This window comes from Corvus kubaryi, unplaced genomic scaffold (assembly GCF_017639235.1).
Source record: "Corvus kubaryi isolate FWS band 111438036 unplaced genomic scaffold, C.kubaryi_AGA036_p1.0 split3-37173, whole genome shotgun sequence".
NCBI lineage: Eukaryota > Metazoa > Chordata > Aves > Passeriformes > Corvidae > Corvus > Corvus kubaryi.
This window is the reverse complement of record NW_024582085.1, coordinates 834,938-856,421: the sequence shown is the minus strand read 5'-3', so window position 1 is coordinate 856,421 and position 21,484 is coordinate 834,938. Positions and strand designations below refer to the sequence as shown.

The following is a 21,484-nucleotide window of genomic DNA, read 5'->3' as shown; positions in this document are numbered from 1 at the left end:
ACACAAGACTCCACAGGAGGTCTTGTTTCCCTTGGATGCAGCTGTCTTGTCTTCTGGTGTTGCTGAGGATTGTGGGGCAACTGGTTTGAAAACTCAGTCTGTGTAGAGTGTAACTGCATTAATTCCAGTACTGATTATAACTGGGCCTTAATAATTGTTGGCTTCAAGCTAAAAAGGCAAATCGCTTTCATTGATGTTAAAAATCTGCCTTGGTGCTAAAGCCATTGGAGCATAGAGCACTGGGGAGGGCAGAGTGCTAAAACCAGAGACTTGCTGTAGACACAGCATTTCCTTTGAAACAGTGAGTTTAATTAGAGTGTGAGGTGCCACATCCTGAGATGTTAATTTAAGTATTTATAATGTGCATGAAGCGATTCAAAAAGATCTTCAGCATTTTTGTGACCGAATCTGTGGTGGCTATATTATGGAGTATTCTCAGCTGAAAGCTAAGTCAGTTCAGGGAAAGTGCTCATCAGCTGTTTCTTTGATCCACGCAACTGTTTCACTGACACCTACAGTGCTAATTAATTCCCAGCCTCATGAACTAGGGACTCTTGTCTCTCATCCCAAAGTAGGGAATTAGCCCTTGGCAGAGCATGTGACTTTCAATTATTTTATCTGCAACCTTTTTGTCAACAATGCAGCTTTGTAAGTAGAAAACCCCAACTAACAGTGTTTTGTGGCTGTTCTGTACGTAGACTTTGAATTCTGGTGTTTACAGAGGGAGCCCGTGGTCAGAACAGCCCAAGGGAATTCCTGTTGTGCTTGGACTATGATGGTTTCATATTGTCAGGTGTAACAATGCCAAAGTGCTGAGACAAAGGCGGACATGTGGGAGGGCACCACTAGTGTCCATATCTCAGAGTTCACCTGCGGCTTTGTTCCATTTCTGTACTGTGTGTGTATGTAAGATGAGAACACTGATCCATGTAGGGGCTTTTTTGGGAGCAGTTTATATTGTCTTTAAAGCACTGATCAGGCAGATATTTGGAATGCAGTACTTAAGGTCCAAGTCAGCTGAATTTCTTCTACTCAGAGAAGTTCAGTGTGGATGGTCTTATTTCTGCATGTGAACAAGCTAATTATTTTGGGAACTCATTGAAGGGCAATACCTGAATTATCGGGGAAGGCTGTGACAAGATTGGAACTGGGCTAAAATGATGATTGTTACCAGTAAGAGCAGCTGAGCGTACACTGTGCTGCTCTAGTCCTTCAGCATGTTATTAAAGCTGCCTGGCTTCTCTTATTGAGTTGGATGCACTCTGGCACCAATATGTATTACGTACAAGTGCCTTATGTGTTTAAAAGGCAGAGTTCCTCCAAGATCCTGCCTGGAGGGAATGAATCCAACTGACTCAATACTTTTAAATGACATCTTTATAGGAGAAGAAATTCACCCTTTGGTTACATTACGGAAGAGAAACATTTTAACTGTAATCATTCCTACAGGAAGAGTTTATACTGTGTGTAAGGGTAATGCAGTGTGCAGTGTGACCGTGGGTTTGAATGGAAAAGCAGCCCTGACAAATAACCCCTTTTATAAACCTGATGCAGCTTCTTTGTAGCTACAATTCTAGATATAAAACTTCTATGTGAGAACAAAACCCAAGTGAAAACAAATGGGATGTGCTGTGAAGCTGCACCAGCTGCTCTGTCACATCTTCTTCGGTGGCTGAGAATAGCCAGGGTTGTCCTGCTCATTTGTGTTATTTCTTTGCCCAGGCCTCATGCTGAAGCCTCTTAAACTACACTCTTGTAACTGCAGACAGAAGTTTGCAACATGTCTGTAGTGACCAGCCTCGAACTCACAGTGAACAAAATGCTACTGAAACTTCCCACCACTTCCACTGCCTTTCAGCTCAAACCTTGAGGTGCTTTTGTTCTGTACTATCAGCAATTCCAAACATGGGCCAGACCGCTCTCCTTCAACAGGAGAGGGGTCTGGCCCTCTTTTAGTTTTACCAGAGGCTACCCTAGTAAAGGCTTTTCGACTTTGGTCTTAATCCCATGTTCAACAAATGTTTGCAGCAAAATTCATGTAAATTCCCGTTGTTAGATCAATTTGTCAGTACAGACAAGACTGCTGGAGGGGCTAATTGCAAATCTTTCTGTCTAATATAATTAATTATTGATTAATGCTTGATAGGCTGAGGTTTCAAAAAAAAGAAAAAAGAGAATATTAAGAAGAAAACAAAAAAGGTTGGTGTTTCATAAGAAATTCTTGGTAACTTAGGCAATAACTCCTACTGGAGAAATCCACACTTCCTAACTTCTTTCTCCATTTTTTTCTCCACTGTGACACGCAATATCAATGTGAAATTGTTGGCAAGTGACTTTTCAGGAGGAACTGATCCAGAGAAAGTGAGGAAGAGAGTTCTGGTGTTGAAGGTCTCATGTAATCATGTACCTTTTACATCCAGACAACAACAGAGGGCAATAGATCTCTAGAAAAGATCCCGGCTGCAGAGGGGTTTCCATTCGATCACGGTGATGGCGATTTGGGCAGCTCTTTGCACGGCCTCGCTGGGATCATCCAGACACCGCTGAAATGTGTCCCTGTGATCCAGCAGTGTCTGGCGACCCTCTGGCAGCTCAGCCAGCAGGGTGAGGGTTTTGATTGCATTCAAACGGGCTTTGCTGGTCTCCTCAGCAACCAGCTTCAGTAAAGGTGGAATGGCTTCAGCACCCATAGCTGAGGATCTCCCTGTAGGGAAATAAACTGGCTTTGAAATGTGTTATGACATCTAATCAACATCCTTTTGGACTGATACGTTCCATTCCCTGCCCAGCTACAGCTCTGAACGGCCCTGGAGGTGCAGTGCACAGAGGCAGAACATGCTCTTTTTTCAGAGACCAGGGTTGGCTCCCAGCTGTTAATTTTTAAGGAAGAAGATCTTTCATAGTTAAGTTTATCTGCCTTGCACATTAGTATTTCATTTGCAACAAATTATCTAAGTGAGGCACCAAATGATAGACTAAACTATGTTTTGGAGGGGGGTGAGGGGGAATGGAGTGTGTTAGATGCCTTTAAGAACATCCTCCAGCCTTTCATTTTTAAAGATACCTCAAAGACCGAGATCCATTCCTGAGTTGTCTTTGGAAGCCTGAGAAAGGTTTGCAGAGGAGGACTGGAACACAACTGCTGTTATTAAGAGCCCTTAATGTCTAATTACTCATTCATCACACTGGAAATTTAGCAGTTAGTATTTTCAGTGTCATGTAAGTTACTTGGGAGAGCTACAGACCTTATTAATATTCATTGCTCTCCCAGCTGTGAGAGAGGAGCTACCTCTAATCCCAGAATGTTTCCAGAAAGCAGCGCTCCTCTGCTGAGCACTGGTGATTCAGTGTAGCTCCAGGTATGTGGATCTCTGTGTGGTCTGGACTTGGATGGAAAATGTTCCCCCTCTGGACGGTAATGATGCAGGTGAGGTAGATAAATAATTTCTCGGCCTACTTCAGGGGAATGAAATGTGGAATATCCTGTCCCCCCTAGGCACTGAGGAAGCAACAATAGTTGCTCAAGACAATTATAAAGAAATGCCCCAATCTTAGAGTTTCTTGACGAGCATTAAAACTGTCAGAAACTGAGGACTTGGGGCGGTGGGGGGGGGGGAGGGAAAATGTTTTGTTTTGTTGCTGAGTTGCCCTAGAATTGGATTTCTAGGAGGTACCCCAACAGAATTGCCTCTGTCTCTCACCCTGAGGTGTAACAGCAGCAAACATCAGCGCTCCTGTTGTGTTAACTTGAACTTCGGGCTGTGTGTCTTCCAGCAGGCTCACCAGCAGAGGAATCACTCCTTCTTTACACACCGCGATTTTCCCCTCTGCATGAGAACTGTGTAGAGAAGATGGTTAAGTTGCTTCCTTGAACAGTGCCTGCTGCCCGAGCAACCCCGCGGCCTCTGTCTACCTGGAGCCCGCAGCCCCGCCCCCGGTGCCACCAGCACTGTCCCACTCCTGCTGTGCTGCCCCTGGAGGGACTGTCCTGCTGGGAGGCACAGGACGGGTGCTGCTGCCCAGCCACCGAGGCGCCCGAGGGGATGGCTGTGCCTGGTGGCTGCTGAACCCACGTGCTGACGCAGTCCTGAGGATACCACACCGGCCTGGGTGGATGAGCTTCACAGGATTTTAGGTTATTTCTAGGTGATATCTGGATTTTTTAAAAAAGCTTTCTATGGTACACTGGACACTGATGGGCAGCTGCATGTAACAGGATGTAGGATTAAGGGTGTTGCTGGTCCTAATTACAATGGAGTTACAAACCTCGCTGGTGAAGCCTCTAGAGATTTTAAAACCTGCTAAATCAAGGGGCTGAAATGAATTCTTCTCCCAGGTCACTTTTATCTCTTTCTTTCCAGCCTCTCTAATGAGGAGAGTATTTAATGTGGCCCAGCTATTGCAGGGACTGAGAATGTAGCTCACGTCCATATTTCAGTTGCATTTTGCTTTCTTTCTATGACTCACATTAATAATACTCTTTTCCTCTAAGACCCCGCTTTATTATAGGCCATGAGGAAAGGTTTTGTGCCAGTTGATATGTAAACTACATCATCTGTAGACCTTTTAAAACTAGACATTTGTTGAACACCTTTATTATATCTTCTGACTGCAGGACAGTGGACTTAAGTTGTTCCTTTCATCCATTCTCTGATACACAAATTTAATATAAAGATTGCTTTTTCTGATCCATCACTGACGTATGTGGCAGCCTGTGGCAGAAAACTATTTCTGTCTTCAATCACAGTGAAAGTTTCCCAGGACCTTTAATTTACTGAGAGAGAGCACTTTTCCAAAAACATAAGGGAGCTTCTCTCTATCTCCGTAGTGGTCAGAATCCTGCTTCTACAAGATTTTTCAACCAAGAATTTTTTCCTAGCAGTGCTGTACCAGGAAAAAATCTTGACTCCACTGCCAATATTGAAAATGAACAGAAGGAGAAGGAATGACTGATCAGCATCTGCTTTCTTCAGAGATTTATAACAGTTAGGAATTTTTTAAGTCTCGTGTGTCCCATTTTGTTTTACCCATGTGTGCATTCAGGCTGATAGTGCTTCATGTGTGAAATATGGCAGCTTCAGTGTGTAGTGGAACACAGCTGTAAGTGAATGGCATTTATTTACTCCTGGAATTAGTTCTTTTTTGGACGTAAGCATTAGAGAGGTTTCTTTACCTGATTTCTAACAGGACCCAGGCTGCTTTGCTCTTGGTGGCTGTGGAGGGGTGTGAGAGCTTTTCCTTCAGGACAGTAACAACACCAGCTGCCAGGGCTTCAGAAACTTCCACATGGAGACAGTTGGAGAGGGTATCAAGAATTAACTCCTGGATCTCATCCAACTCCATCTTCAACTTCAGGACCAGTGGGGGAATCAAATTGGCCCGCAGGACACCACCAGCCCCTGCAGAGGAGACAGGGAAGGAACGTGGATGAGAGCTGAATGCAGTTACTATTGCTACCTGCACCTGGAATTTCTTCAGAGGATCAAAAGACATGTGGGAACTCAATTCCTTACACAGAAGTGGGATTGAGAGATGGAAACTATTCCAACACTGCCCTGTTTATAAATGTCATCTTAGCATTGCTTCTTCAGGAAGCTTCCCCAAAATGCCTGTAAAAAAATCAGGACCAGGTAATAACCAACATGACAATTGCTCTGATGTCCCCAGTTTCTTCCACTATAATATTTATGCCAAAATTATTCTTGCAAGGAAAATATAGGAAATATATATACATTACAAAGTCACCTTCTATCCAGCCTTCCCAACTGTTCTCAACATGAACAGATGCTAAGAGAGGCAGAGATGTTAGCCTTTAGAGCTCACTCTTTGATTCTCCATGGTGGTTTCTGGAGGGGGGGGGGAAGTTAAGATTTTGGGAACAGTCAGCTTCCTCACACATTTCTTTGTGGTAGTTCTGTCCAGGCAAAAATTTAAATCCAGAACTTTCTAGCAGTCAGTACTCTTGCACTGGCTCCTAAAATATAACATCAAAGGCAGAGACATCATAATTTGTCCCGCAAGTGATGTCTTTGCTATGAGTAAGAGTCTGATTTGTACCATTTCTTACCCTTTACTAAGTCAAGCCTGCAACAGCACCAGGGGAAAGCAGAATGTACTGTCCACAAGTAACTATGTGAAAACAAAATTCTCCAGCTTGTCTTGTTGCTAGGACTGATTCTTTGGTTGCTACGAGAAATGTGGCTCCTTTCAAAGTGATTCATATGTGGTTAGATAAGGAAGTTTTGTGGATAAGAGTCATCAAGGTATTTTCAAATGAATCTCCACAGCAGAGACAAGTGGGAAAGAGATTTTAATGACCCTTGGTAGTGCATAGGAGAAATCCCTCAATTTGACAATTGCATGAAAAACATTCTTCTAATCTAGAGGTTATTCTGTTGTACATATTTCTGAGGCTTTGCTAACACTGAATAACTTCTTCTGTTACTGACTTATTAGGATCCATGTTACAATGCCAGAGCAAAGGAAATGCCTTGGGGTGATACTACAGCTTTACTACCTGTACTACATTTGGAGGTCAGTTTCTGTGAGAATTCAAATAAGTAAGGAAAACCAGTTCTGAGACAATTTATTTTGAAGGCTAATAGCATCTTACAAACAAGGATTTTTCCTTGTGCCAGAAAGGCAAAGCAGGAAAGGACAGTGAAATAATGTTCTTTGAAGCTGTGGCTCTGTGTGTCACTGCACGGGGGAGGTGGCGCTTTCACAGTGAAAAAACCCCCAACCAACCCTATATTGTTCCCTGGAGGAACAAAAGAAAATTGTCCAAGAGTAATTCCAGCCCATTTATACTGTCCCTGCAGTAGGATGTGATAAGGGGCACCTGCACTATTGCTCTGGCAAAGGACTCTGTTGGAGGGTCCCTGAGAAGGAGGCCCAGCTCGTCCATCCCCAGCAGCAACCCTCTTGACAAGGATTGCTGGGGTTTGGATTGGACATTATAGTACAGAAAGATTTTGGTAGGTTAGACAACAGCAGGAATGTGTCTGGGAATTCTCCGTGCCTTATGGAACGCCAGGCAGTAGGGAACCCACTAGTGAACTGCTCCCAAGGAAGCAGACTAAAGCAGTCTCAGATGACTTTAAATCGTGCCCAGAATTCCTTTAGCCACACTTCTCAACAGTTTTTTGAAATGGCCTGTGAAAGACAAGATTTTTCAAAGGCAACTTTCTGAACTCCTCCCGAAGTTTTTCATGAAAAGAAACTCCATGGCCTGAGTGCATGAAATTGGAATCCCTAGACTGCTCACAGAGTCACCACATGCACTTCTAAATTCTGGATTGCTGTGGAAATCCATACAAAATCACAATTTGGGAGGCACAGTTTCAGAGGAAGAGTAATGAATCGGAGGTGACAGACTTAAGCTTACACTGCCTGTCACAAGCACCTGTGTGTAGCTTTAACTCCCATGGATCCCACTGTTCCTTGGGACAAACCTTCATTGAACAGAGCAGACACACTCTGGCTTGAGCCCAGAGAAACCACTGTTTGATTTAACTCAACATTCCATCTGACTGTAACAACTGCTGCTGTAGCATTTCCTCTACCTCCTTCATGCAGGGAGATGTACTTTGTTCTTTCCTATTTTTTGTACTCACTTTCAAATAATTACTAGCCAGTTTTAACCCATCATCTTCATTTTCACTTTCCTGCAATTCCCTCTTTTTCAGGACTTTTTGCTAAGTTCTCTCAATTCTCTCGATCACTTTATCATCATACAGCCAGGAAGTACTACCAGCATTCAGGTTTCACTTCTTAGTGTCTGTGTTTCAATTATCTTTAATATATTCCACCAATACATTCACCCAGCCGGGGCTGCTTTCACTGGCCCTTGGCTTTATTCCTTGCAATTAATGTTTATTGACTTTCTTTGCCTCAGTCATCCCTCATTCATTGCATTTGCACTTCATGTCTTCTTTTAGTGATGGCCTTTACTATTGCACTGCAGTCCTGGGTGTGAAACCCAACAAAGCCACTTTGTGTCTATGTCTATAAGCTGCTGAGATAATGTACAGTGTTGTCTAGAACAGCTTTGATTTTGTGCAGCCATTAAGCAGTAGTTATTCTGGGGCTACTGGTGCTTATTTTGTCTGAACATTTGGGATGTTCTAATTTTTTTTTTAAATTAATTTTGTTTTACCAGGCCAGGTCTCTGTACCAGGAGCTTTCTGGTCTACTGTTTTTCTCAAGCTGTCCGAGCTGAAATGCTGTCATGCTACTAGAGGGAGCTTCCCAGATATAAATATAGAAAAAAAGATTAATTGTTTGACCTTGTCAAAAGTCTCAGTGTGGTGAAGACAAAGAGGTTGGAGAGGAAAGGCCATCAACAACAACAAAAAGACTACCTAACACTGAGACTCAAATTTCCACATGGAAATTCGTCATGGTTTTACCAGGGGAACTGCAGGTTGAAAGGTCTAGGGAGGGAAAAGGGAGGAGGCAAAATCAGTGGCAAGTTGTTTGGGAGTCACTTGTAAATTAGAGCAGTCTCAGATCCATGGATCTTAGTGAGCGAGCAATAGGAGGGGAAGGTAAGCTGGGGTTTTGAGTAGTCCTATACTGAAAAATACAGTGGCATCCGCAGGATATCGAATTTTTCATTAAAATACTGCCCTTTCAGAGGGGATTTATCTATTGCAGAGAGTGTTCTAGATACCCTGGGCCCAGTGAAGTAGTTGGGAAAAATGTTTTCAAAATGCAAATAGTTGCATTTGCAGCTGCGTAGTTAACATCATTATTGATCTGTTTTTCTGAGAACTTCTAATCTTCCCTTGGGCTGCTTTTTATCTGAGAACTCATCTCTTCCTTCTCATAGCCCTCTGGCCACTCTCATCCTCCCTTTCCTGATTTTTTTTCAAATAGGCCCAAAGAGGAGTTGCCATTTATTCTGTTCTCTGAGTATGGCTGCAGGGCATGTAAACAAGTTAAATTTTGTAGAAGACAAAGGAGTCATTTATAGTACATAACAGGGGTGTTTTGTTTTGGTTTTCAATTACATAAATCAATTAAATCACATTACAAATCCTTTTCCTTAAAAATGCTGGTTTTAAACTCAATATGTTTGTTTTGGTCTGAAGCATATGCCTCATGCATGGCCACAAAGTGACGACTGGTGTAATAGAACACAGAAAAATAGTATGGAAACACAGATTATCTAGAATATGAATCTTTGCTGGCACTCTGGATGTCTCTCTGCGATGGTCACACAACTATTTGAAATGCTCAGTAAAGGCATTTGTGCTTAGGAAGGGGCAAACCAGGAAAAGCAAAGCAGAGCCAGACATCACGAGAAGGTAACCTGCTGCCTGGCATCACACCCAGCTGTGACAGCCTGGTGGGAGCTCACTGACTGAGGAGCCAAATGATCCTGACAAAACTCCCAGACCAGCAGCTCTCTTGCTTGCCCTGCAATAGTTTATTATCATTTTAGAGGGAATAAAGGGTTTATTAACCTTATGAGTGCCACCCTATATTGTAGACACTGGCAAACACAGTGATGCTTTCGGGTGATGCTTCCTTTGTGACAAGAGTGATACCTTGAGTGGCAAGATGAGCGCAGGGGATGCTGCCCCTGCACACCTTCCTTAATGACACCTTGCTCACTACTGTTTAAATGGAAAAAATACAATTTATTCTGGGAAGATCTCTGAGTCACCTGTCACAAGAGCACAGTTTGAGAACCTTGTAGTAGCTTATTTAATGTTAAGATTCAGCATTTTGATTCGCAGTGTTTCCAGCATTATGGCTGTGTCAGGGAGTAGATTAAATATAATACTATAAATACTATAAAACTGGGCTGAACCTTCTGGTGAGTTTGGAGCAGGAGGCAGACCACATTAAATGAATTTAATCACCTGCCTATAACCCAGAAGGCTTCACCAAGCCTTCTACCTGAAGAGGAGAATTCTCTTGACGTCTTTGAAAACCAGAATATTTTCCTCTTCTTTGCAAGAACAGTTCTCCATATTTCCATAACAATTTAACAGGAACAAACAGTAGTGTCCCAAAGGATGACTATGCCTAGAGACAGAGGGTGTCTCTTATCTGAAAGGACTGAGGGGTGGGAAGTCTCTGTTTACATGAACTGAAGAGCTACTGGGATATGAAGAGAACTGAGGAAAACACTGCAGAGATTGGATCAGACTAGAAATAGTAAACAATTCTGTATCAAACCATTTCAAATGTGAGCATTGGCTGGGTGTGTTTGTCTTATGAGAGCCCTAGGGATTTACCAGGTACAAAATCACAACCTCAACAGTAGTGTCTGTCAGATCCTTATTAAAAATACAAAACCTTTATAAAACTTTATAACCTTTATAAAAGCATTATGTGATCTGCTTTTGAAGCTACTGAGAATTTTTCCCATACTCAGGATTTTGGGATATTGTCTGAATGAAAGACATGACAGAAATTAAGGTTATAAAAATATTATAAAGTCTGCAGTACCCTGCAGGAACACATACTGTGGCTGCCTCTGGGGATGCTTTAAAAACCTAAAACGTTTCCAGCATTAACAAGGAAGAGGAAAGATTGGTCTGATAAACAAGAGATTCCTAAGCCTCAGTAAAGGATGAAAGAGATTCCTGCATATCTTGTTTTTGTTGTTAGAAACTTTGCTTTAGAGTGTGTGCAATTGTAGTATCAAAGCACCACTGAAAAAATTAAAATAGAAACTACATCTGATATATCTGCATTAGCTTCTCTGGTATAATTTAAAAATCCAAGAAGCAAGTTACTTTAAAAAAAATTGTCATTTTGATAGTAATTAAGACTGCCTGTAATCAGCTGCTTGAAAGGAGTGGGTTTAACTATTTAAATCATTCAGGACCAATGAGATGACCTCCTATGTACCTAAATGTGTGAATGCATGTGCATACACGTAGTATGCATTCGCCGATCTTCCATGCATATTGATCACACAAACTGGGAAATTACTTGGATTTTATTTCTCTGACAAAGTATCTTTATCATGAGACCATTTTTTAAAGGCAAACATTGGTTTCAAGTAAGTCAGTTGAACAGCTGAGAAACCATCCAGAGCCATTTTACAATGTTTTACACGAATAAAAAGAGTTTTAACCTTTTAAGTCCAACTGCCTTACAAGCCCCTAATGTGAGACCAATGCACAATTGCAAGTTTTCAGAACTTCTGCTGAGAAAATAGATTGAAAGAAAAATAAATCTTTCCTCTTTTGGGACAGAGGGCCAAACAATTAAAGCAATGTGAATGAAGTTCAAGAAACAGTTTTCTCAGCGATCTTAAATTTCTATACCTGGAAGTTATACCTGTGCAACTGGAATTCTGCATTACAAAATGGGATTACATAGCCAAGTAACCATGATAACATCTTGGTTATCTTTAAGGTTCACCTTCTGTAAGTAGTGAATTAATCCCATGCATGCTCAGGCATTAAACAGCATTTTTTTCAGTTTTGTTCCTTAAGAGAAACATGCCATTAAGATGGTGAAAGTATTCTCTGAACTTCCATAGTACAATTGAATGGCAATCCATCAGAAACAGAGGTATATGAATGAGGAAGTTGCCTATAGAGATTTGATTATACTACTGTCAAACATTAAAAATGAGAGGCTTAAAGCAACCAAATATCTAGAATTAATTATGTGTCACATTCTGAAGAATTTTGTCCTGAACATTAACATAAACTTACTTTGAAGATATGAATCATTGCACAGACTGAAAACTGAACAGACTGAAAGACTGAAAATAGTGGTAGAAGACAACAGGAGGAAATTAATGGGAACATGAATGCAGTCTCATTGTGTAAGCACTTCTTTTTTACATTTTCTCCATTGTTAGAAGGGTGGGAGGTTTTATGATTTGATTTAGTTTAGTTTAGTTTAAAAAATGACCTGATAGAAATTTCAAAGAAGAAGGAACTGGAGAAATTGGTGTTGACAAATCCACTGCTTATATTTGCTGGTCAGACATGCTGGCAAAGCTGCAATAAGACAATTCTATCCTACAGTTCACACTGCTTCCACTGGTGCCAAGAGGAGCATAATTGACTGGTGAGAACTGATAAAACCTCCTGAAAAGAAGAATAGAGTACTAGAGGTGGGTGAAATCCTTTTCTGCTTCAGATGCTCCGGCTTGGCAATTTTGTTTGAAATGGGAGTAGAAGAAACACATCTTGATTAGAACCGCAGGCCCAGATGGCTGCACGACGTGAGTGGAGCTGTGTGGAAAAGGCAGATTGAGCCTCCCCTTTCCACTCTGCTACTTTGCAGATTTCATGTTTTCCATGGGAAGCCATGTTCTTAAGGAAAACTACTTTCTGCTACTCAATGAAAATTGCATTCTGTTCTGACCGAGGTTCTACAATAGTGCTTTCCAGTGTGTTTTAGCCTATATTTTATTTCAAGCAGTGAAAAATTAAAAAATCTTAATTGAATACAAGCCTGCCAAGGTGTGGGCTGCTTTGAGGATGATTTGTTTTTTGAAGTACCTCCCCAGTAAATGTTGGGCACAACAGCAAAATGAACCTGTTACTTAACCTGGACTAGAATATTAGGTCTAGCTTCTGTAAACATGCCAGATTAAGCACAGGCACTTCAACAGTACTACTTATTTGCTTATCTATAAGAACATTATATACAGAGGATTCAAAACACTGTTAAACAGAAACAGAGAATACACTTTGTGTATCTACTTTGTGCTTCATAAACGGGTTGGTAGATAGATGGGAAACTCTTAGAGTTTATGTAGATGCAAAACCACCTGTGGACCTGACATCGAGTAAGTGGACAATTGTCTAAACCAATTACTTAGTCCTGACTGCAGTATTCCAAATTTTTGAAGAACTGGACTGGCATTTGAAGTCCTCATAGTAAAGCTACCTGGATGTCCCCAACTCTTCTTCCATAGCTTCCCAGAATTACCTTTGCTCCTCAAAAAAAATTGTCAGTCTTTTTCTTTTTTTTAAACTACCAAATAATTTCTGTTAATCAGACACAAGGAGGTTATAGAAGAGATAAATAACAGTGCCTGGTGAAATTGTAGTTACATCTTGTGGTTCTCATATGAAGTAGAGGATACAAGAAAATGTGAAGTCCAATTATAACATTTTTTCCAAGTATCTATTAAAATCTATGTAATCCTTCTGAGGTCCCAATTTGATGCTTCTTTAGCTGGTAAGAACATAAGTGGCAAAACTAAATATATTTGAAATCAATACATTTCTTCTTTTTGTTCATTTGTTTGTGTTATTACAAAAATTTTTAAAACCCACTAAATGCCTACCTGTATCCTCAAGTGGGAGAGACCTACTTTCAAGCCAATCTTGAGTGAATATTTAATCATTTTTATGAAGTAGAAAACCCCCAGGAAGGAAGACTGCAGGATGGAAGTGGGTACCCTAAGAGTAACCAACAACACATTGCTCAGACCACTTTAACAGAAGATCTGAAGCTGGTACAATTTGTTTTAAAAGCTTCGGTTTCAAAAAATTCCTGGCACTCTCTAATTGCATCTCCTGGGTGTAATTCCCAAATATCTCTGTATTTTGATCTCAAGTGATTTTGTCTGTTCAACCTTCACAGATCCTTTGTTGTATACTTTACTAAGTGATCCCCAATTTGGGTTAAAGTTTGAGGGGTTTTGTTTTGCTTTTTTCCCCATTCCTTTGCCCTTAATAGTGAAAAATGAGCATGGAGTACTTTAATTTGCCTTTTTTTTTTTTTTAATAACATAATAATGCAGCCTTGAAGGGTGGGCTCTTTACAAAGAACTATGTTCCTTTACCTTATTTCACAGTATCTCTGTAGCTTTCTTCCTATGGAGGCTCTGAAGGAATAGAGGTCCATGTATCCACCCAAAGTTTGGATAAGCAAGGACTGCTGTGTGGTTTCCTGCACAGGAAAGCCAGGGTATCTTCCAGGGCTCCAGGAGAGCAGCTCTCCTACAGCTGCTGGATTTAATGTTTGTTTTTCTAAACTTGGCTTCAGTGGCAACTGGTGATGCAGCAGCTGAAACAATGACTGAGCTGCAAACACAGGAGGTACATAATAAAACTTTGAAGGAAGGTACATAAAGCACTCAACTTGTAGGGCTTGGTTGTTTTCTTTTTAAGGGAGCCCTTTTTCAGTTGATTCTGGTATTAGAGGTAATGCATTGTCTGGGTTCACATTCTCAAATGTCTCTCATGATTTGGTCCCATAGGAAGAGTAAACTGTTGATATTAAGCAAAACCCTCAGTTACCTGAAGGGTGAGAGAAGATAAAATGGTGAAATCCTGGTAGAAAGTGAATTTTCATTCTAAATGATAAAGCCAAATGATGTCAGGCTGATACTTCCTGATAGAAGGTGCATTCATGATTTTTTTCCCCACCATCTCACAGTCACTGATAAAAAGCAACAATATATCAGATAGATATAAATATCAGATCCCAATCATCTGTACATGATGCTATTTTAAACTCTTCCACGTGAGAAAAATGGTTAAAAATAAAAATACAGCCTTTTTATTCTCCTTTAAATGTTCTGTTCAGTTCTTCATGCTGAGAGAATCACAGACCTGTCTATAAATATCTAACCCAGATCTACAATTGCTTGTTAAAAAGAGGGTGTTTGGTAGAAGACTGAATGAAATACAAAATGTCTTTTATTATATTTTTTATTAGAGACCAGATGTGGCCTCTCAATTTACCCTCTATCATTTGGAGATGTACATTCACCAAGAACATTGCATGTGTGCATATAAATATTTTGATGTTGTCATGATATAATAAAGGGTAATTGATTAGAAAAATCCCCATGGGATTTTCCACTTAAGAGCACGCTTTTGTTTTAGTACTATTGTCTTCAAAATAAACATGTATGAATGCATCTATTTTGATTGATCCAGTAGAAAGCAACAGTAAACAGGCAAGGCTTTGGCTTTTGGTCAATGAACAGCACTGGCAAGTTGAGTGAAACTCCTGCAGCCAACAGGCCCAGGAAGTTGCATTTTGGATGCTGCACCTCAACAGTCAAATGCTGCTCCCTTCACATTCAAGCCTGCTGTGGTAGGGGAAAAATGGTGACCTCCCTGATGTGGGAAAGGGAACTGAAAGGGAACCAGTCAGATTGCCACAGGTCCCTAACATTACTCTTTATATTTCCACACAAATGATTCACTTTCTATAGTTATTTCTGTGTTTTCAGTCTATCCATATACAAAGCACAACATTCAGAGTCCTGAGCTAAGGACCTGGATTTCTGTGCTGTTTGACTTTGGCATTTAATCACCTGTCTATGCTACTTGGAGACGTATTTCTCTTTAAATTCCTGTGGGAGCTTAGCTAGATGTAATGCAATCAATACATGCTGAAAGGCCCTAATTGAGAATTTCTGGAAGCAGGACAAGGCAAGACTGAAGAAAACTTAGACATATCTGCTGAGGCATTTTTTGGAGAAGTTGGTTTTTAACTCTGCCATTAATCAACAGCAAGCTCCCATACGGTGGTGTTGAAATAATAGCCCCCAAACTTCTCAGACCTGTCCCATTACTCAGGTACTGCATGTTTGTAATTCCTTCACTGCCAACATTTGATCTATGGTCTGGTGTCTCCCTCAAAGCTGGAGAAAAGCAGGTGTTTTGTTATAGCAATGGAAAATGCCTAAAAGTGCTCTCTCTGTAGACAGCATGCAAACGATGATCTTCCTACCCAGGATGATGGTGGTTCGTGCTATTATTTCTGCCACAGTTGGTTAGTGTGTGGAAGTTGCCTTTTCTCACATATCAAGTACTATACTAAAGATACATGTAATGTGACAGTTTCTATAGTAACTACTTGTTCTTTATGGAATTGCAGATTAAACCTGTACACCTTGTTATTGTTCTTTTATCCTATTATCTAGACTACTCAGTTACCACAGATACATTTTTTTATTCTATTCCCTTGCCAACATAACTATATCAGGGATTTATGCACTTGCAAGTAGAGAGTATATATAAAAAACAAAACACTTAGAAGTTTTAAATTGACCACTGTCTGATCTTTTAAATGCACTGAGATGTTTATGCATGTATATCGAAAGCAAAATTTCAAAATAAGACCGTAGAGATATTTTTATTAAAGCAGGTGAAATTTATGATTTGAATATTGTTTTGCTGGGAGAACAATGCAAGTTAGGTATATGAAATTTCTTTCCTAACAAATTTTACTAGAACAAATTTGCCAGTCTACATGTACTGGCAAACTCTTCTAATATGGAACAATGTTTAAGATTCCTTATTATAGGAAAATTTCCTCTACATGGTATACTGATTTTTACATGAAAGTATTTCATTATTATAATTCGTCAATGCTACAGCTCTGCAGATAATATCAGTACTGGAAGTGCTATCATTCACAGGAATCAGATGCTTTCTGCTTCGTATTATGTTAGCCTTATTGTGGGAAAAAATGCCCGCATCCCATCTGTGTGTGAGAGTCTCTATTGCTATCTCCAGCAGAAGTGTATCAGTAACAAATCAAGCTTATAAAATTAGCAGTGTAGGGAGAAATCAGCTATTTGATCAGGGCTGCAGATTCAACAATGCAACCGGTATTGTAGCCAAAAGGAAAAAGACACGAGGAAAAATGTAAATTGGGTAAATCAATTAATGAGATTTTAAAAAATTATACTCATGGTTAATTTTAAAAAGCTGTGGTAAATTACACATATACAAATGCAAAAGGAAGAAAGGGAAAATCAGAAAAAAATATATGCCCAGTACTGAGAGCAACTGAGTGATGGCAAAAGTGGAAAGCAAACAGTAGATAAATTCCATGTAACTAAAGAAACAGTTTTTTCTCCCTTTACCCTTGACCGCATCCTTCCAAGATGTATGTGACTCGTTCCCCCTAAAACATGCATTGTGAAATCAATCATAAAACTCCTGCTGCTGCCAGAGCCGAGCACTGCTGTGCTGCAGCCAACATGGACCCGCGGAGCGGCCCCGGGTGCGGATGCAGTTGTGCAGAGGCAGAGCCCGCGGCACGTCTGTACCCGCACATTATGTAACGAGCGAGTGCAACGGAGCGTACAAAAAAAAAGCCACAAACCCCTCGCCAACACCCAGCTCCTTCTGCGCCGCGGCGGGGCGGGGGCTGCGGGGGCTGCGGGCCCGGCCGCGGAGCCGGAGCCGGAGCGGAGCCGCCCGCCGGCCGCGCCACCGCCCCGCCCGCGGTACCCCCGCCGTTGGCGTGGAAACGGGCTGGCGGCTCCGGCTCCTCCTCCAGCGCCAGCCCCGCGCTCCCCCTGCCCGGCTCCCCGGCGAGAGCACGGAGCACCTCCCTGTCTCCCGCGGGGGGCCGCCGGACAAGTGTTCCCACTGCCGCCTTTAGAACAGCCCGGGTTTTTACGGTTGTGTTTTCTAGGGAGAAGATGGGAAAGGGTAGGTTCCTGCTCCTGCTGGGGCTGTGGGGCTAGTCCCTGCAGTCGCGGTGTGTCTGCTCGGCAAATCACAGATGCTGATGTGAAAAAGGGCCAAAGCAGAGGAGAGGCGTCAGTGGATGCGGGCGTTTGTACTGATGGATTGAGGAGGTGGAGGCGCCCTGCCTGGTGCTGGAGAGAGGTGAGTGCAATATTCCGTATTTCCTTCTCTCTTAAATCAGTTCAGTGATGAACATTTCCAAAATAAAAAGGCACTGCTAAAGCAAGAAGGAAAAGATGTCACTTTGAAACAATCAGCTAAGCTTCTGCTGGATAAAAAATATGAGTGTTCACTGTGAGGTAGGAACATTTCACTGTGTGTAGACAAAAAATAGTAAGGGGAGACAGGCTGCTGATACAGTGAAAATGACCTTCTCAAGGGATACTGGCCTTCTATTAGCTGCTGCTTCAGCTTGGGCCCTTTTTCTAAAAATGAAGTGGTCTCCCTTTCCTAGCCTGAATCGTAATGCATTAATAGCCAATACCTGAGCCTTAATAAGATTCGTTGCGTTCTCTTAATGCTTCAGAAAGATAATCCATTAGAATCTGCGTGCTGGGAGAAGAACCTCCACGCTATGTAACACCTCCTCCCAGGGAAATGCTGCCTGGATAACATTCTATCAGAAAAGGCTCCTGCTGCCGAATTTCTGTAATAAATCCTCCTGGTAACAGTCACTCTGCTCATTGGAAGGATGTGTGGCTCTGCAGAGCCTGGATGCATTCCCTCTCCATGTGTGCCCATGCATGTGAAGGAATGAGGAGGGTTTATATTAATCTGCACCTGTGGACGGCTCCCATCTGCACTTGTGAACCACAAGTTTTTTGGTACCTTTGCATTTGCATTTTGGGTGAGTGATTCATACACAAAACCCCCAAGCCTTCCATGTTAGCTAAGAGAGCTGCAGATAAATACATGTTGGTTTAATTTCTGCTGATAGAACTGATCTGATCTGCTTTTGGCCGTTTCTGTAGAAGCTGTTTAACGTGTGTTCTTGCAGTATTTATTCTGCAAGATACAGACCTATCTCCACATTTTCCTGTGAAGATTTGAGAAAAAATCACTAGTTTTCCCTTCATCATTTCTTTATAATTGTTTATATCCATTTTCTGATAACATCACACCCACAATTTGATTTTTATTTGGGCTCTGTATTTCGCGCCATTGTGGGTCACACCCTTCGGGTGGCCATCAACATTTCATCTATAAAGGTCACAGCAGCAGGTCAGGTGCTGTGAATACCTACTTGTGGATCACAGAGGAGCAAAAAATGAGTGTGTATTTTGAACTTAGGGGAAATTTTTCTGACTTTATGGATATAGATGTTCGAAGTCCGAGCTGATGGCTTAGGTGCTGTTATAGGCAGAAATACTCGCTTTTCTTCAACAGGCACAGATTTGACAGCTGAACAGACACAGCTCTGCAGAACAGAGAGTGTTTTGCCATTTACTTGGCTGTCTCCCATCAAATCATTTGTTTGGAAGCTATCATGCAAAAAGCACAGATCCCTGCCCTTGGATAAAGGACATTATCAGAGGAGAGGCCTATGTGTATAGAAGGATGAAGATCCAGTCTTCAAGAAGCCAGTGACAGGTGTAATCAAAAGAAAACCTCTTAGTTATAAGGCATATTTAGGAGAAAAACTCATGCTATCTTTCATTACCAAAGCACTGACTTATATTTTCAGACAAGAATCCCCTTCTGTGTAATATGTATGCTTATAAGTAAAAACAGCTGATTAATTCTGTGTAAGCCATGGAAATTTCATTCTGGCAATGGACCTTACAGAGATTAATAAACTCCGCAAGCTGCATAAAGAATACTACACCTCTGTCTGAGATTATGTGCTTGTCACTTCACAGGTCACTGGTGAGCAGAGTTGAGTAAGTCTTCTGGAGGTACTACCTTGAGTTTTGTAAGCCTCCAGTACAGTTTCATATTTCACTTGCAGGCCTTGGTTTTGAATTTAGTGGTGATAATCTAAAAATAACCAGCCAGGTAGCTCTGAAGGACTGAAGTGAAAGTGTTCTGGTTGTCTCAGTTCTGATTACACACAGATGAAACAAGGTATGTTAAATTTTAAGAAATGTAGACAGAAACAGAAATTTGTCCCTTCTTAAGGAATCTACCTGCTAAGCAGTGGGGAAGGGGATAAGGATAACAGAAAATGCAGTAGGCAATAAAAACCCAGATCCTTAAGTGGTGAAGTCAGCTCTTCCTCTCCAGCTTAAGCAGATAAGGATTTTGACAGCAGGTAGAGCCTTGGTTGATACACAGAGGTGAGGCACTATAAGGGAATGATGTCTTTTTCTCTCTCCCCCTCCATGAATTAAAGAAAAATACTCTCAATTCCTTTGGGTTAAATCACAGTAATCCCACTTATTTGAGAAGAGATTATTCAGATTTATGTAACTGAAAATGAGAGTTGAATCTGACTATTTCTTCTAAAGTTTTGGTCCTGCTTTCACAGGAGTCACTGGAAGTTTTGTCACTAATTTCAGTGGGAGAGAGCCCAGGCCACCAAACACGGTTTCACTGATCAGGTTCTCCCTTGCCTTTAGGAACAACAATGTTGAACAGTTTTGTAGTCGGTATCAGCGAGGTCAAAGGCTCAATGACAAATTCAGTAACTCTCTACATGCATCATAAACTTTAATTCATAAATTATCAGTGATTTGAATCATGCTTTTTTAACTGAGAAAATTGGAGTGTTATTCCCATGTTGATTGATAGTACCCACTTTCAGCAGTAACAGTTTCTACACAAACAATCAACCATTTTCTTTTATCTAAGAGAAAACTTATTCAAGGGCCCTTAAAAATCAAAATATTGGCCTAAGTGCATAAAATCATATTTATACTTGGAGAGAAAAATTGTCCTATTTTTATTAAAAAAGAAGGCTAAATTTTGTTCTTTGTGATCCACAAAGTATTCAGAATAAATCCACATCCATTTCTAGTTACAACAGATTCCCTTCACTCTACTTGACAGGATAATACAACTTATATTTTGTAAGTTCACATTTTTATTAAAACTTTCCAGAATTCAAGAGTGGTGATCAGGAAGTCCAAATTTCAATTATTATATTGATGAAAGAATAATCCCAAGAGGGAAAAACTATACTGTTCCAAAGCAACCAAAATCAATTCTCTTCGCAAAGTTCCCTGGCAATTTAAGGTATGTGGAATAGACAAGAAGACAGAGAAGGGCTAAATTCAGCTTGACTTATTCTGTTGTTGAATCAGGAGTTGATACATATTAGCAATTTAAGTGGTTTATTCAAGTGTAATCAAGCACAGAGTTTCACCCTTGACATGAAAGCTACAGAGAAAATACTCCTCTCTCAACTGTTGCTTTTCCTTAACATCGAAGGGCACTGGTGGAGTTGGATGGAAGGAACAGATCAGTGATGGCAGCCATCTCTTCCATCTTACTCAGACTTCAAACATTTGCTAACAACTGGCAAAAATTCAGAAGGCAACCGTTTGTTTTGTTTATTTTTTTACTTCTTCAGCTCAGAGCATTTTCTGTGGTTCCGCAGAAGCTCGACTCTCCTCAGAATCCCATTTTATTATTTAGTATTGGACACCCAGTGAATCATTAGGGAACACAGTTTTACCCAACAAATCCTACTTGCCTTTTGTTTTCTCTTTAAGCCCCTTAAACCGGAGAGTTATTTCTTCTCTGGATTCCTAAGTCATCATATCAAAAAGACAAATGTGATAATACTTCCACGTGATTCTACATTGCAGATAACCTGTTGGATTACCAGTCAACATCTTGGCCAATAGAAAAACTTAAAGAGGCAAATGCGAAAATTCTAAGTATTCGTTTTGCTCACACACATCAAGAATAATGACCACAAAGTAAATAATAATTTCATAGGAACTACAATTGATTAATCTGTTATTTTTACAGTGGATTTATTAAATAGTAATTGCCTGGACTTGGCAGTTGGAAGGATATATTCTCATCACTTTCAGATGTCTATAACATTGACACGTACATAAGGAGTTGTTGTTAACGCTTCCCTTTTAGTTGGTGGAAGA

General features: G+C 40.9%; 2 protein-coding genes across 3 annotated transcripts in view; one reads left to right on the top strand and one right to left on the bottom strand.

Moving 5' to 3' along the window:
- Positions 1–1,359: 1,359 nt before the first annotated feature.
- The window catches only part of RSPH14 (radial spoke head 14 homolog), a 70,007-nt gene continuing 49,882 nt past the window's right edge, over positions 1,360–21,484 (bottom strand). The window contains exons 5-7 of the mRNA XM_042015096.1: positions 5,174–5,399; positions 3,702–3,838; positions 1,360–2,704 (exon numbers count right to left, since the gene is read on the bottom strand). Coding sequence (XP_041871030.1) covers positions 2,445–2,704; positions 3,702–3,838; positions 5,174–5,399 — 623 coding nt within the window. The 3' untranslated portion in view covers positions 1,360–2,444. The remainder of the gene's footprint in view (positions 2,705–3,701; positions 3,839–5,173; positions 5,400–21,484) is intronic.
- GNAZ (G protein subunit alpha z) overlaps positions 17,163–21,484 on the top strand; it is a 48,097-nt gene continuing 43,775 nt past the window's right edge. Inside the window, exons 1-2 of one of the 2 annotated variants that reach the window (XM_042015095.1) lie at positions 17,163–17,579; positions 21,188–21,301. The gene's annotated coding sequence lies outside the window, so the exon portion shown is untranslated. The remainder of the gene's footprint in view (positions 17,580–21,187; positions 21,302–21,484) is intronic. The other variant, XM_042015094.1, reaches the window with a different exon arrangement.